General features: G+C 42.5%; 1 protein-coding gene and 1 long non-coding RNA gene across 4 annotated transcripts in view; one reads left to right on the top strand and one right to left on the bottom strand.

The window, feature by feature from the left end:
• The window catches only part of UBE2D3 (ubiquitin conjugating enzyme E2 D3), a 28,706-nt gene extending 21,754 nt beyond the window's left edge, over positions 1-6,952 (bottom strand). The window contains exon 1 of the mRNA XM_075200972.1: positions 6,839-6,952. Coding sequence (XP_075057073.1) covers positions 6,839-6,862 — 24 coding nt within the window. The 5' untranslated portion in view covers positions 6,863-6,952. The remainder of the gene's footprint in view (positions 1-6,838) is intronic.
• A 395-nt stretch (positions 6,953-7,347) lies between these two features.
• Positions 7,348-9,812, top strand: LOC142143266 (uncharacterized). 3 transcript variants are annotated; one of them, XR_012689497.1, is made up of 2 exons: positions 7,348-8,056; positions 9,335-9,812. It is a non-coding gene; the product is annotated as an uncharacterized LOC142143266 (long non-coding RNA). The 3 variants fall into 3 exon arrangements; XR_012689495.1 differs by having other exon boundaries at positions 7,369-7,458; XR_012689496.1 differs by having other exon boundaries at positions 7,415-8,324.
• Positions 9,813-15,283: the final 5,471 nt, after the last annotated feature.

Genomic DNA, 15,283 nt, shown 5'->3' with positions numbered 1-15,283 from the left:
TTGGCAACCTTGGTCGGCACAGACTGTTGAGAACGACAGCCTGACTGAAGAGAATCCAGAAGGTTGTTTGTTGTAGGAAAGTGTGTGTGGCGAGTTTAAGAAGCTTGGAGGGGTATGGGAGCTGGGACGGTAATTTTAGAGTTTGTCAGAATTTTTTTTCAGAATAAGAATAATCACTGCATGCTTGAATAGTGATAGAAAGATACCAGTAGAAAGGTACACAGATTTTCGTTAGAGGTGAAATGAGCACAGGAGACAGGGATCTACCAATCTGAGGGAATGGGATCAATTCGACAGGAGGAAGATGAAGAGGAAGTTTCTACTCTTCTCATTTGTGGGATCAAATGGAGTGTGTCAGAGAGTGCTACAAAGGAATTAAGCCGATTGCTTGTTGAGGGAGAGGATAACATTTCAAGTCAGATCTTATCAATTGTGCCCTTTAAATATAGGAAGATGCTGGGCACTGATGGTAGAGGGTTTGGGATGGAAGGGTTTAGAAGAGATTTAAATGTGTTGAGGCGTTTGGGGTTAGACACCTGAGCATAAATGAGAGATTGGAAGTATGTTTTGCAGTGTCCAGATCATTGATAGGAATGTTAAATTACAATATATGTGATGAAATTATTAGATTAGTGGTACAAGATTTATACCAGTGACTTCTGCTTTGTGAGAGTTTTTGTAGATTGTATTACTTTAGTATGGCACTGTTTGAACGTGAAGTCTGCGCAACACATGAAGAGTCGCTGGAGCCACTTGATCAAGGGTAGTTGCTAGGGTTTAGTGAAAAAAAAAAAAGGTATATAGAGTTTGGGGGGGGGGGGGTTGAAGAAAGGTGGAAAACTGTTGAAAATCAATAGAGTTAAGCCCCTTCTGGTAGTCAGATGACCCAAATAAAGATATTAAATGTGAAGATGTGTTCTACAAACAAAAAGTAGTGCGAGGCATGGAGTCAAAATTAACCACAGTACCATAAATTGTACTGCAGATGTGATTCATTGTAAATCAACCCATTTATGCCTTTATCTTTTGGAAAAAAAAAATGTTTGTGACTGCCACCTTTCGGGCTTATATAAAGATGGGCCTCGACTGTTAACAAAAGCCTGGGTTTTGTACCATTCTATTCCTAGACTTTCAAGGCCATGGCCAGCTATTGCAGTAACAATCAGCACCAACATATTGGTCCTTGGTGTGTCAACCATAGGGAGTAGGATAGACTATAACAAACTATGAAACGTGTATCAAATAGTAGCCCATGCGTTATTGGATCTATGGGTTTTGGAGGGGTGAGGGAGTGGGGAAGACACCTAGTTAAATGAAACCGTTTGTTTGCTTAGTTATCAAATTACATTCCAACCAGACATTGTCAATGTCATGCAAAAAAGACTAGATTGCTTGTCTGCCGATAATAGTCTTTGAGAGGGGGGGTGATTCTTGGTGCACGTGGCGGGGGGGGGGGGGGGGGGGGGTAGACTGCCTTCACTTACCAAACGAACATCCACCTTTTCATATGCAACGATGTCTAGAGGGTATGACTGCACAGAAAGCAGAGTAAAAACCATTGAAGAACAACAGTAGACAGAATATCTGAACATTGAAACTGCAAGGCAAAATCAGCCAAGTAACTGCAGAACTGACTGTACAATTTAGGCCGTGGTTGCCAGCTTCATAAGAAAAGGTCTGACAAGAACACCTCTGAGCAGGATACAGCGATGTTGCATTGAATAAATCATTTATCCAACCTGCCAACTAACATTTGTGAATTCAGTGGTGAAAACGCACAGGAAATGGAATGGACTACCAAGCAGCAGAGGAAGGAGGTGTGGTCAGATGAAGTATCCCTCATCACGTTCAAAGGGACATGTAGAGTCCACCTAAATAACTCTGCTGCTTTGAGCGCTCAATTTAAACAGGAGGATTGTGGTGGTTCCACATTATGGTTGCAGTTATCCTTTTGAAAGGCCAATGTTAATCACTACTTTAAGGAATTGCGTCATACTTGTCACCCCAGGCTGCAGCATCATTTTCCTGATGGGAGGGGTGTCCATCAGGACAACATTCATAGATCGTGTGTGGTTGCGCAATGAAATATGTAGCATCAAACTAAAGGGGCCATGACATCATCCACTAGACTTGGACCCAATAGAGAATTTATGGGATATTCTGTAGCAGACAACCAAGACTGCATCTTTTCCACCCCAAAAAAAAAAAAAAAAGGAGTCAGCTGAGGTTGTGTGTGAAAGATGCGGCCATCCTCCTGCACAATTCAAAACATTGGTAGACTAGATGTCATAGCAGTCACAAAAAGGTATCCTAACATCCAAATAACTTACTTTTCGTTGAAACACTACATTTTTGTTCACTACCTGTGCTGGCAAGAGGGGGAAGGGGGACGGAAAACTAATGTGAAACTCTACAATTACAGTATTACATGGTTAACAATAGAGGAATTCCTGCATTTAACTGTAGCACCACGTTAGTATAAATTATCCAGTACCAGACAGCCCACTACATTCATACATAAAGATGGCATGCCGCTATTAACAGTGATAGTACAAGGGTCCAGAGAGTAGACAAACAAACTCAGTTCCTGTCCTCCCAATCATTTGATCATAGCACTCGCAAGATTCAGAACACCGTCCCTTGCTGTAAAAACTCAGGTAAAAAGTTAACACAAAAAATAAGTGAATTCTCTCATTCCCTGGTATCTCCTCAGCTTGATAAAGCCACTAATTTTGTGTGAAACTATTTCAGGTACCTTGCAAAAATGTGTTAATGTCACACAGAATAAGTTATGCCAAAGTTATCTAGAAGGCATCAGCATATTTCCCTAACCACAGTCCCCTTCCAGAAACAGCTCTAACATAACTTACTAGTGCCTTAGTTTTGTGCACACAGATTAACTGTGCTGCCAGCCCACATGGGTACAGTTTGAGTATGAAAATAGAACTAAAATGTAAACCTCCGACTTTGTACTCTAATGGTTTTAAACCTTGCATAAAAGTACACAACGATATAGAGGAAATCCAGCAGATTACATTTTTGCAAGATTAAATATTTAGGGTGTCACCAAACCCAAGGTAACAATAATGGAAAAGGATCCCCACCATATATTTATTCCAGTCTTCTACCAAATGGAAGCTCCATCACTTGCTAAAAGTGCAGTTGTCAGTTTTAATCGATAAGATTATAGGTCTATTTGAACAAACTTTTAGGAGTATGTAATTTGCTTGAGTAATGAAAAATGCTTCTCAATGAGTAATTGTGTAAACACATCAAAGGGTAAACCACTGGCCAAGCCCTTACATGGGACAAAAACGGAGTAAATAAAAATATAACCATATACAGTGAATGTTGCAGAGTTCTCCCCAGCACCTATTTGCTGGGTGCTCCATCCGGCTGTTTTTACTTACCACCCAGCTCTTGGTTCCCAACAGAGTCCCGTTATAATATAATAAACCATTGTTTCTCCTGCTTTAACAGGCACTATCTGACAACTACAGCAAGAGGTGTGTTATACCACTGATGAGTCTGACCAGTTCTAGCAGGTGTGGGCAATAACATTCAACATTTTTCAATATTATTGCAAAGAATCACAATTGCCATCACCCGGTTACTTCCCAATGCCAACCAGATGAAAAAAAATTCTGGGGAAGAACACTGCACCAATGCCAGCAACATTTATTCAAGCTGGTGACTTCAGAGGCATTCAGCATTCCAGTTCTGCAATCCAATGACAAATCCAGTACTAAAACATATAGTATAAGGTATAACATGGTATACGTTTTTAATCCTAAACCCCGTCCATTAGTGTAATCGCAAGGTCCCAAAAGTTAGACCCTTCCAGTTTGGGAGACAGACTTACTAGTAAGGAAGGATTCTCTTAGACTCCTGCAACAGCCTAAAGATTTTAGAATAAAGTCTAGATGGAGCTGTTGGTTCCCAGATTTTAATGACAACTTATAAAGCAGGGGCAAAAAATAAAAACTGAATAGATCTTTAACAATCATACAAGTTCTTCAAATACAAAGACCCTTTCTATTAGCGTTACCTGTAACAAGGGGGTGATTTTCAATATTACTGGGACGTACAATGGGACATTAAGGCATTTCAAATCCCTAAAAATCAAAGGAAAAGCTGCTCATACACCAGTTATTTGAATTCATACACCAGTGTACAACAGGATTCCATTAACAAAAAGTTGGAGAAACTTAGGTCAGCTGTATGCTATGTTACACAAGAATTGCTCAAATATAAACCTTATAGAAGAGATTAAAAAACAGGATGTAATGTGAAATCAAAAGAGTTCATAGCTCAAGAAGCAGTTTTAAGGAATGCTAGAGAAAAACATTACAACGGATAAAATACAACAAACAGCATAGTAGGTAGACCATAGAGGGATATAACTGGTGAAGTATGCCATTTTTCCGCAACACGTAGGTCAACTCAAATGTAGAGAACTTAGTATTTAAAACATGAACAAAATTCCTGCCATCTGAAAGAAAACAGGACAAAAGTTTAGCATCTTATTTGCAATTGGGAACTTGCTCGTTTTTAAACTGAATTTCCCATGTAAAAAAAAATAAACAACCTCTCCTAAGTGGTGGTTGAAATAAGGTGATAAAACTAGGAGGCATGTTTGTGGATTCCATTAGATTTAAACAAAAATACAAAATTAAAAAAAAAGGGATACACCCCCCCCCCCTTTCAGATAAAGAGCATAAAATATTGAACACAGCAATCAAAGCCTAAGGCTACATAGTGGTATAAAATACTGTATTTGAAAAGGGTTTTTTAAGTTTCTAAATCAAGAAAATTTAAAAAAATATGTGAAAATACAGTGTACCAAATGAGCATGTACATATTTACACGCCTTTAACTGTAGTTAAATTTCAGTCCATGTGAAGCATTTCAACATCTCAATGGTAGTGCAAAATACAATGACAACAGGGTCACCAAGTTTTGTTTTTTTAAAAATAAGGAGCGTTTACATGTGTTTTTGGCTTGAACGCAAGAAATTCTCATTTTGTCACACGTTTAAAGAACACAAATGCAATGTAGTTTACTTGCATTTTAACATGTGCCTAAAACAAACTGAACGCCAGCATGCTCATAAGCCTAAAGAAAGACTGGAGACTCCGTGTAGACTTTTTCATGCTGATGATAACATTCCTCCCAGACTATGTGGAAACTAAGTCAATTATTGTCAGCAACCATGATAAAATGGGCTGTACTCAGCTGTTGTGATAGGTGTATTGTTAAACAAGTTAACATTGGAAAATTAAGCTGTATAAACTTTGCCATTAAGGAACAGGGAAACTTCAATAATGAGCATGTGCTAAACTGAAAGTGTGAAGGAGTCAGACAGAAGCCCACCACTATGACAAGCAGGAGAAAAAGTGTGCAAATAGAGAAATTACAAAGTAAGGAATTAGGTGTAAGAAACTAAGTGATGAACCCAAGAATGAGTACTTGGGAATAGAATGCTTCATCACCATCATTTATATAGCACTGCTAGTTTTGCAGCACTGTACAGAGAACTCACTCACATCAACTTCCTCTTAAAAGAGGGACCACACTTGACATATCAAGGGTGGTGTGCCAAAGATGTTGCAGTATAATGGAGTCAATGTATTTAGGTGTAAATAATTTACGCAAAACTAAAATTGGAAGGAGACACAACAGAAAAAAATAAATAAATCACAACACATTTGTGTGCAAAAATTAATTTTATATATATATATATATATATATATATATATATATATATATATATATATATATATATATATATATACACACACACACACACACATATACACACACACCTGGTGGTTAAGGGAGATAGCACTGTATTTGGTTGATTGTCAAGTAGCATTGAACAGGAAAGCAAGAGATCTTACTGGATATGGTACTAAATAAACTAATCTGTAGCTTGTTACAAGGTATAAACTACCCAGTGAGAAGTTCCATTAAACAGTTTTATAAAGATGGACACATGTTCGAGAATAATCTCAGGTACTTCACGAGAAGTAGGAGGACACGGCCCGTGTCTTATCAAGAGAGCTGACATGTCATCGGGCTACACCACCACAAGATAAGGGCACAAAGGATCTGGGAGCAATAAAACAATCCCTTAATAGCCCGTATGCCCTGAAGTCTGTCGATTTTGTCAGTCACACATGTAAATATTCATCTTATGGAGTCAGCGGGCACTATCGGCCGACCACACAGGTCAGACGTGTTAGTATCACCCAGTGCCGGCGCAGACAGTGACAGCTCACATCACTGCAACGAGATGAAGAAAAGCGGCCTCAGCCGGGTACAGGCGGAAGCAGACTGTGATAGTGCTCGTCTTCCACATCGTGTTGTGTGCGGCAACAACACAGAGGCAGCGCCGCCATCTTATACTGCGGGATCAGCCATGGGAGGGAGCAGCCAGCGCTGTACAAGTACGCGGCTGTAGGCAGTATTAGGGCACTACGTCCCGGCTATGATACCTCACCCACACACAGGGGCAGACTTCTAGTCATATACACAGAAGCTGCCAGAGGTGCGTGCGAGAGTCGGACAGATGTGACATGGGGGATGGGAGGACGACACAGGATAATACATAGATACAGTACGTAATGCCAGCAACATCTACCCGCATAGCAGGCAGGTTGGTGACATAAAACATCGAACATATGTAGCCATCCAGTGACCGAGCACAAATGTGGATGACCCGGGGGGTGTCTGGTGCTGCGCAGGGCGGGTATCAGCAGAAGGCCCGGAATCTGCGCTTTAGGATTCATACATATGTATACACACACACACAGCCACATACTCGGGCGTCACTCACCTTGTGGATCCGCTTCAGCGCCATTATGTTCTCGCTGCTGCCGGTGCCGGGTGGGTGTTCGGGTGAGCTGGGCGGGGTGGAGAGCCGAGGAAGAGGCGGAGAGAGAGGAGGTGGTGGGGGCCCCCCTGTACAATATCCGGGACACGCTACAACCCGGAGCCGCCCACACACGTCGCAGGAGGTGACTGAAGGCGAGTGTCTGACAAACAACAACTTAGTGGCCCGCCGGGTGATTCCTTCTTCTCGCCCCTCCCCCCCGTTATCTAGTTCTGTCTTCAGTTCCTCGCGACCACACTCGGGTTGGTCCCGTCACGCACTATTCTACGTCACAAGCTGAGCTGCGGCTGTGAGAATGTAGCGCGCCCTCTTCCTTTTCACGTAAGCCACGCCCACTTGTCGTCACGTGGGCTGCATCGCCGGACGGTGCCAGCTTGTGGGCGTGGACAGAGGGGGGCGTGCTGGTGTCCGAGGCTTTTTTGGGTTGACAGCTATCACTATGCAGTGGAAGAACAAAACATGGCGATGTGTGAAGAGTGATGTCACTGAGTTGGTTCGCGAGCGGAAGCGGCGGATCCTCACCCCCCCTACTCTAATGGCGGAGACCGGTGTTATGCAACGAGGTGCGGCAGTGCGTCACCTGCTCAATGACGTGGCGCGTGAAGGGCGGGCTGGGATTATTATATTTATATACGGTTAGGACAATATAGGGAACGCCAATGAGAAATTGAATGCGGGTTTTGTGTATTTGTGAAGACTCTTACACGATATCGCCTCCCGTGGGTTTCTTATGGGTGGGCGTGTTTTTTTCCCCGCGCGTACTAGAGAGCGGGAGGCGCGCTTGCTGGCACGTGCATTATAGAAGGCAGGACCGCGCTCGTTATGTCAGGTGCAATCGAAAGAGCGCGGAGAGACAGAAACGTCCAGAAGCGCGCGGGGTTTGTTGCTATGCGCGTGCTCGTAATGGGCGTGGTCTGGGATTGTGACGTTATTCTGCTTACAACGGTTAATGCGTTGATGGCGCCTTGTTCCGAAGTGGCGGAAGTACAGAGAAGTTATCACCTGTACAAGCATCCTGCTTACACACGGGCCTCTAGGAGCCAGTGACGTGCCATAATCAGTTCACTTATATTAATATAAATAATTATTGTGGACAGTTGATTGTAAGACCATAGTGCTATAATATTTTAATGACACTCGAGCTAAAAGGCCAGCACTGAGGTGAATGACCACATATTATTTCTTCAGCACACATATGATTATCATTATATAAATAATACATTTGTTTTTTCCCCAAATTATGACCTCAGAAGTAGTTTTCATTCAACTTTCCTAATAGTTCCTCCTGTAAGCTCATTCTTTTACATTTGTCTACACATTTATTTATGGGCTTGTTTTTGTGGACCTTAATAGTACTTGCTTTCTTTGGGACCTATTTGGTTTTTACCTTTCAAATAATGATCTGAAGTTTTCACTGAGACATCAAAAGGTATTTACAACGTGATGTTGATGAAGACCACCGTTAACATTGTACATCACACCTATTAAAGCTGGGTACACACTACACGGGTTTCGTCCAATAATCGGCTGAATCAGCCGACATACGACCGCTCGTTCAAAAGTCGGGTCAGTGTGTGTAGTGACACGATGGTCGAAAGTCTGCCCAAATGGACGATTGTTGCCTCATTTGGTTGGTCGTACCTTTTAATATTTTCGTTCCAATCTCGTTTCCCGCAAATGTCGCTGCAGTGTGTACGAAATAAAATAAATGTTCAGGACAACATGGCTGTAAAAAGTCACTAAAGGGACGTGCGCTCTTCCCTTTATCGTCCTAAACAAGGCTAGTGTGTATGCAGTCCATGGACCGAGCGATCGGACCTTCGGTCGCATGTAAAATCGCTCTGCATAAAAAGTTGGTCGAAATTTCTGTAGTGTGTACCCAGCTTTAGACCTAAGGAGCTAAGTCTGTGTGGCTTAAAATCCAGAAATTAATTTCACACATTTTAAAAATACTTTGTTATATCCCAAATTTATGCTGCTTTGTAACAAAACTTGTTTATATAGCATGCTCTAATACAGTGGTTCCCGAACTGTGCGCCGCGGCTCCCAGGGGTGCCGCGGCGCTGTGACGGGTGCCGCGGCCAGGTAGCGAAAAAAAATAAATACTTACCAATCTGGAGACACCGGGGACCCAGCATCCTCCCTCCTCACTTCTCATTGAACGTCGGGCGCGATGACGTCATCACGCGATGACATTTGGAATACAGCGATAGATTACCGTACCGTATTAGTTTTTCCGCGCTTGATCCCTCGGACAATTGAATACCCCCCTTAATGTCAAGATGATATTACTTGACAATATTAGTCATCATTTGTTTTCGTGCATATAAACAATAACAATTTGGGTGATATTTTTGTCCTAATTGCTTATCCAAATATAATTCAGTGATTATTGATGTTATGCAGTATATAGTTTTAAATTCATCTTTTTCTATACAGCTAGGAAATGCATTTGTGGAAAGTCCAAGAGGAAAATCTGGGTGCCTGAATGGTATGAGGAAAGGTAAAGGGAGCTAGGGTAGAGTCAGTTAAATTGCAACCATATGGTATGGGAAAAACTACTGGATGAAAGTGAGCTTCTGGGGGCCAGGGAGAACATGGCAGCCACATGATAGCTGATGTAGATGGTGAGGGAAAAACAGATTCAATGTCCATCCAGAATCAAGGCGAAGGAGGAGAATGTCACTGAATACACAAGATTGGGACACCCAAACCACCAGCGATTCCTGAACATTGGAGAATATGCAGTCTGACAGACCAGATAAATGATGAGACCAATCGTTGGAGGGCAACAAAGGTCCTAAAGGGGATGCTCATGGGTACTGCCTGGAATTAATATAAAAGTCTTGGGAGAATATTAATTTTAGCTGAGGAAATTTGGCAAATCCATGAAATAAACAGTTTATTCCACTCTTAACCCCTTTGTCGCTGAGGTGTTGCTCAAACCTGAGTTAAGAACTTTTTGTCTCATCACAATTATTATAATGATAAATCACGCTATCATTTGAAAAAGAGGACTTCCCTCTTTCAAACAAGGGTACCCCCAGCTTTCTAAGTTCTAGGTATCTACAAGAGTTCCCCGTATCGCTGGCATTTCCCATAGACATTAACTGACTGGACATGCACACACAATTCTAATGGAGGAAAGATTCCTTTCTTCCAGCATAATTTGAAAACCCACAGATCACGGTGGGAAGTTTTCTTAACTCCTTAAATGCAAAGGATGAGGGATTCATCCTTAGCATTTAGGGGGTCATGTGGAGAACAAGTTCTACTCGTTCTTTGTACTCAAGGGGGGTAGATTCAATTCCCTGCGTTCTTTAGAACAACGCGGCCCGTGCACTATTACCATTACTACGGGAATTCCAATGGGAATTTTAGCTGCAACCAAAATCAGCGGAGAAATTACTGTAGTAACAATAATAATGCACAATTATTACCGTAGTAATGGTAATAGTACGTGGGCCATGTTGTTCTAAAGAACAACGCATGGAATTGAATCTACCCCAAGGGGTTAATCAGAGGAGTTACGATTAGACTCAAAGGGGCATATTCAATTAGAATTTGCAGCCGTTATTAAGTGTGGCCGCACAGGTATCGCGGATAGGGCTGCGCACAGAATGCCGCAATGTTGCGGTACCGAGACCCGTGCGGCCGCACATAATCCCGGCTGCTAATTCTAATTGAATATGCCCCCAAGATCGATTTTAGGTTCTTTGAAACATAAGTATCCAAATACTTGATTTTTTTAAATTAAAAGTTCATTTCAAGTAGCTTTTAAGTTGTGGAGTTCTCAGGGTTAATTTTAAAAGGAGAAAGGGCTCCAAGTTCTATCTGTTCTATTGCCCTAATTTGGAGGCCTAAGTACCTCCCTTACATGAATTAATATGTTGGGGTAGACTATGCATTTTAAGAATGTTGCGCCAATGCTCTGTAAAGCGCACTCCATGGGATCTAATTGTACGCTCAACATATTGTATGCCACATTGGCAATTAATTAGATACACCACAAAAGTAGACTGACAGTCCAAAATTTTATCAATAAAAAACGTTTCCCCAGAAACAAAGGAGGCAAATTCTGTACATTTGTGAGCTGCAAATCGGCAGGTAATACATCTACCTTTCCCACATCGATAGAAACCATTCCCTTTAACATTCAGTCATCTACTTAATGATGGCTTAGAGGGAATTTTAGACTCCATCTTAGAACCAAAATAACTAGGTGCAATTCTTTCTTTCAAACTTCTGGATTTCCTAATAACCGTATTTTTATCCTTATTAATAAAGGGACCAATTAGATTATCTAATTCTAACAATGCAGGATTACTAGTTATATGTTTAATCTCCATTGCATAATTATTATATTGTGTAATAAAAGCCATCAATCTGTTTTATTTTTTTTTCTTAGGGGGTTGTTTGAAAAGACAAGCTCTATCCAGTTGTTCAACACACATTTTTATTTTTTTATTTTAAAAACGGGAAAAAGACAGGTAGTTAGCCCATAAAGCTTCCATGCACAGGGAGGAGCTTAGTTGAGATGAATCCGTGAGAGAGGCTGGCGGGCTCTGCCTTTGTGAGGTAAAGCCCACCAAGGAGGAGGCAATAACAGCAGAGGTATGCTTCTCCATCAGCTCCAGTCTAGTGAGAGCTATCTGTCCATCGCTGCCCTGTCCCAAGCAACCTCAGCCCTTTCAAAAATGAGGGCCATCTGTCCCAAATCACCCCCGGTTTAATTTATACAACAAGCAGAGGAGCTGCTACAACTTTTCCCTCTGTAGCCCATAAATAGAGGGGTATTCAAATTACCTAGCGTCCCCGTATCTCAGACACCATTTGGGAAACAGTGTCAGTGGGCTCTATTAAAAAATTGGGACCCCCTTCACTGCTTTACAATCAGTGAGTAGGAATCCCCTTTCAGAACTTTCCCATATCAGAATGGGGATCGGGAGAGAGGTGAAGCCAGATGCAGCTCCATGTCTTTCCCGTATATTGCACTTCTCAGTTGAAGCTGCAGTAAAAAAAAAAAAAACAACCTCTCCTCCTAAAGAATAAACTAATAAAATGAAACCACCAAAGTAAAAATTAAGGTGGCTGCCTTAGCAGCCCAGTGCCATAGCACCTAACTCTTGGGCACTTAGTTAAAACTGGAGGTCAGTTGGTGAGAGGATACGGAAGGGAGGAGCTTCTGTTTTGAATTGGTTAAGTCCTAAGTGCCCAGCTCATGCAAGCCCTCTAGCTCTTTACTCCATGGTAGCAGTTTCCCCCAGATAGGGAAATAGAGAACCATACATTAGACACACACATTTTGCACTATTGCATACACTGCACAAACACCTGGATTCTGCCCAGTACATACAATATATTACACACATTAAGGCAAGTTCATATATTACACACATGTGGATTCTGCCCATTAAGTATATAACAAACACACATTTCCATAAATTAAACATAAGCCACGGATGTGGTGTATGCATGTCCCTTTGGCTGGAGACAGTGGTCAGCCAATGATTCAGGGAGAAGCAGAGAGTATAAAGGGGGTGGAAGACACTGTTATGCCATGTGGAACTGTCACTATTTCAGCTGCAGGAGCAGGACACAGCTATACCAGCTGTCATGACAGAAAGCCTATGACATTCACCCTCTACTCCAGTGATGGGCAATAGTCTGCCCTCCGAGCCTTCACCTACAGCCCCCAGCATTATTGTCAGATTTGTTTGTTATAACTGGTAACAGTCTCTTCTAATGTATTTATTTAACTTATCCATGATATTAATGGTAATGTGCTTCTCTTTTGAATGTTAGAGGGCTGCACCATACAGCCCCTCAAGTGTATCAGGTTGCCTACCGCTGCTCTGCTCCCTCCCTCCACAGGTTCCTGTATCCAGAGAAAGAAAGACCAACAACTTGCAGTTCATAACATTGGATGATATTATATGTTAAAATAATTTTGTTATCATAAGGTGTTTGTCCCCTGTGATAAATCCCAACTCATCTGGGTTCACTGATCTGTAGATAATAGGGTTCTTCATGTTTGCTATAGATTGGCATAGATTTTTACATCTGAGTTTAAAATCACACATTTACAACAAATTATGTATTGTTGCTACAGAAAAAGGGCCCTAGCATTGCTTGGTTCGAGCGGATCTACCAAAGGTGATTTGCACAAATAGTAATAACACTCACTATGTTGTAGTGATTTTCAGGTCGATCTGCTAGTCACCAAATTTATTAAAGGCAAACTAACATATACATCACCAGTTTTTTAAACCTCCCAGGATTAGACATTACATTGTTGTGACAAACACCAGCATTATTTACTTTGGTTTCAGACACCCAAGCTTGCTTTAAAACTGGTGTGATGAAAAATATTTTTTATGCATGTACAGGTATTAAAGTGAATGGTAAAATGTACAGAACAGTGCTGTTCAAAATAATAAATAAACATACATTTAGCCCCTCCCAATCATCAACCACCAATATACATATGGTTCAAACTATATGCTCCCATAGTGAAGACCAGTCCATGGCTGATTGGGAAGGGCAGAGCTGGTGATGCTATTCGGAGGCTATCAGTTCTGCACTGAAAAGTGCTGGTGATCTTCCCGAACACCTCAGAACTGTGGGGGCCAGGTATTTAACAACTTTGGCATCCATGGGCCCCAGTAAATGTCACATACCAGGCTCTCATGTTCTGTCACTTACCTCTTCGCTGCATTTCCAAGTTGTCCCTGCGGTCCTCAGGCTCTGCTGGTTTCAGACCTCTTTGTAAGATGCTGTCCACTATGCCTCCACTCCAGAAATCCCTCTAGAATCAGAGTATGAGCGGCCATCTTGAATTCCATCACATGATTCCTCTCAGCCAATCAGGTGATAACAGACTCCATTCCAGATTCTCTGCAAAACCAGTGCATGGAAGCTGCCATCTTAGATATAGTCACCTGATCCATCTCAGCAACTCAGAGTGCTGCTTCTGCCCAGCTGACTGCAGTCTCCAATCAGGAATCAACAACTATAAAAGGACTACCAAGAGCCCTTAACTGTTGTCAGTGCAACGTTGTATTTCAGACGCCAACCTGGTTTCCAGCAATTTGCAGTCTGGCTATTAATCCAGCTCTGACATTGCAGTCTGCATTCTGGCTCCAGTCCGATTCCAGCACTCTGGTTCCATCCATTCCCGGTTGCAGCAATCCTTTTCCAGCATTCTGGTTACAGTATTCCGGTTCCTGTCCGGTTGCAGCGATCCACTTCCAGCATTTCGGTTCCATTCCGGTTACCGCATTCCGTTTACAGTCCAGTCCAGCAATCCAGTTCCTGTTTGCTGTCCTCTGCTAGTGTAATCACCATCGGCACCAAATCTTTCATTACATGTAGACAGGGCTGCCAAGAGGAATTCAGGACCTCGGTGCAACAAATTCATGGGGCCCCCCTTATAGTCGAGTATGCTAAAAAAAATTGCGGGGCGTTGCAAATGCGCCATTGGGCGCGTAGCTAACACATCAAAATCACTAGGCTTTCAATTCGCCGGAGCGTCACATATGTCGAAGCACTCCTGACTTTCAGGACATCTAGCACCACAGTGTAGTATAGAAAGAATACAGTGTGCACACAAAGATTTCAGTCTTGGCCTGCACCTTACATTGGGTACAACACTCAAATTGCCATTGTCCCTACTAGAATCACAACATTTCACATACTGTCCTGCTCTCTCCTACCTGTTCTCACTTTCACCACCTGTGGCTGCATGTTTCTTTAGTTGCGGCTTGTCTGGATCCTGGAATGCTGGGGGCCCTATTTGGAAAAAAATGGCTACATTTAGATAATTCCAAACAACCCTGGCATTAAATCAATACCACCCACGATTAATAATCAGGCCTTCCTCCAGCTCCAATATTACAATAATGTGCCCCTTCATCATCGCCATGCCTTATGATCACACTGCGCCCTCCATGCTGCTTTTGCCCCCTTCACCTGGCTCCCCTTCATCACACTATACTATGCTGCTCCCCCCCCTTTTTCAATCCCACGGTGCCATGCCTCCACCTCTTTATAACCCCACTGTGCCATGCTGCCCCCCGTTTTTTAACCCCACTGTGCCATGCTGCCCCCGTTTTTTAACCCCACTGTCATGCCACCCCCCCCCCCCCATTTTTAACCCTACTGTGCCATGCTGCCCCATCTTTTAACCCCACTGTGCCATGCTGACCCATTTTTTAACCCCACTGTGTCATGCTGCCCCCCCGTTTTTTAACCCCTCTGTGCCATGCTGCCGCCCTCATTTTTTTAACCCCTCTGTGCCATGCCCCCCCTCATTTTTTAACCCCTCTATGCCATGCACTCCCTCATTTTTCAACCCCTCTGTGCCATCCCCCCCCCGTTTTTTAAACC

This window comes from Mixophyes fleayi, chromosome 1 (assembly GCF_038048845.1).
Source record: "Mixophyes fleayi isolate aMixFle1 chromosome 1, aMixFle1.hap1, whole genome shotgun sequence".
Taxonomy (NCBI): domain Eukaryota; kingdom Metazoa; phylum Chordata; class Amphibia; order Anura; family Limnodynastidae; genus Mixophyes; species Mixophyes fleayi.
Note: the sequence above shows the minus strand (reverse complement) of the source record. Positions and strands in the feature narration are given on the sequence as shown.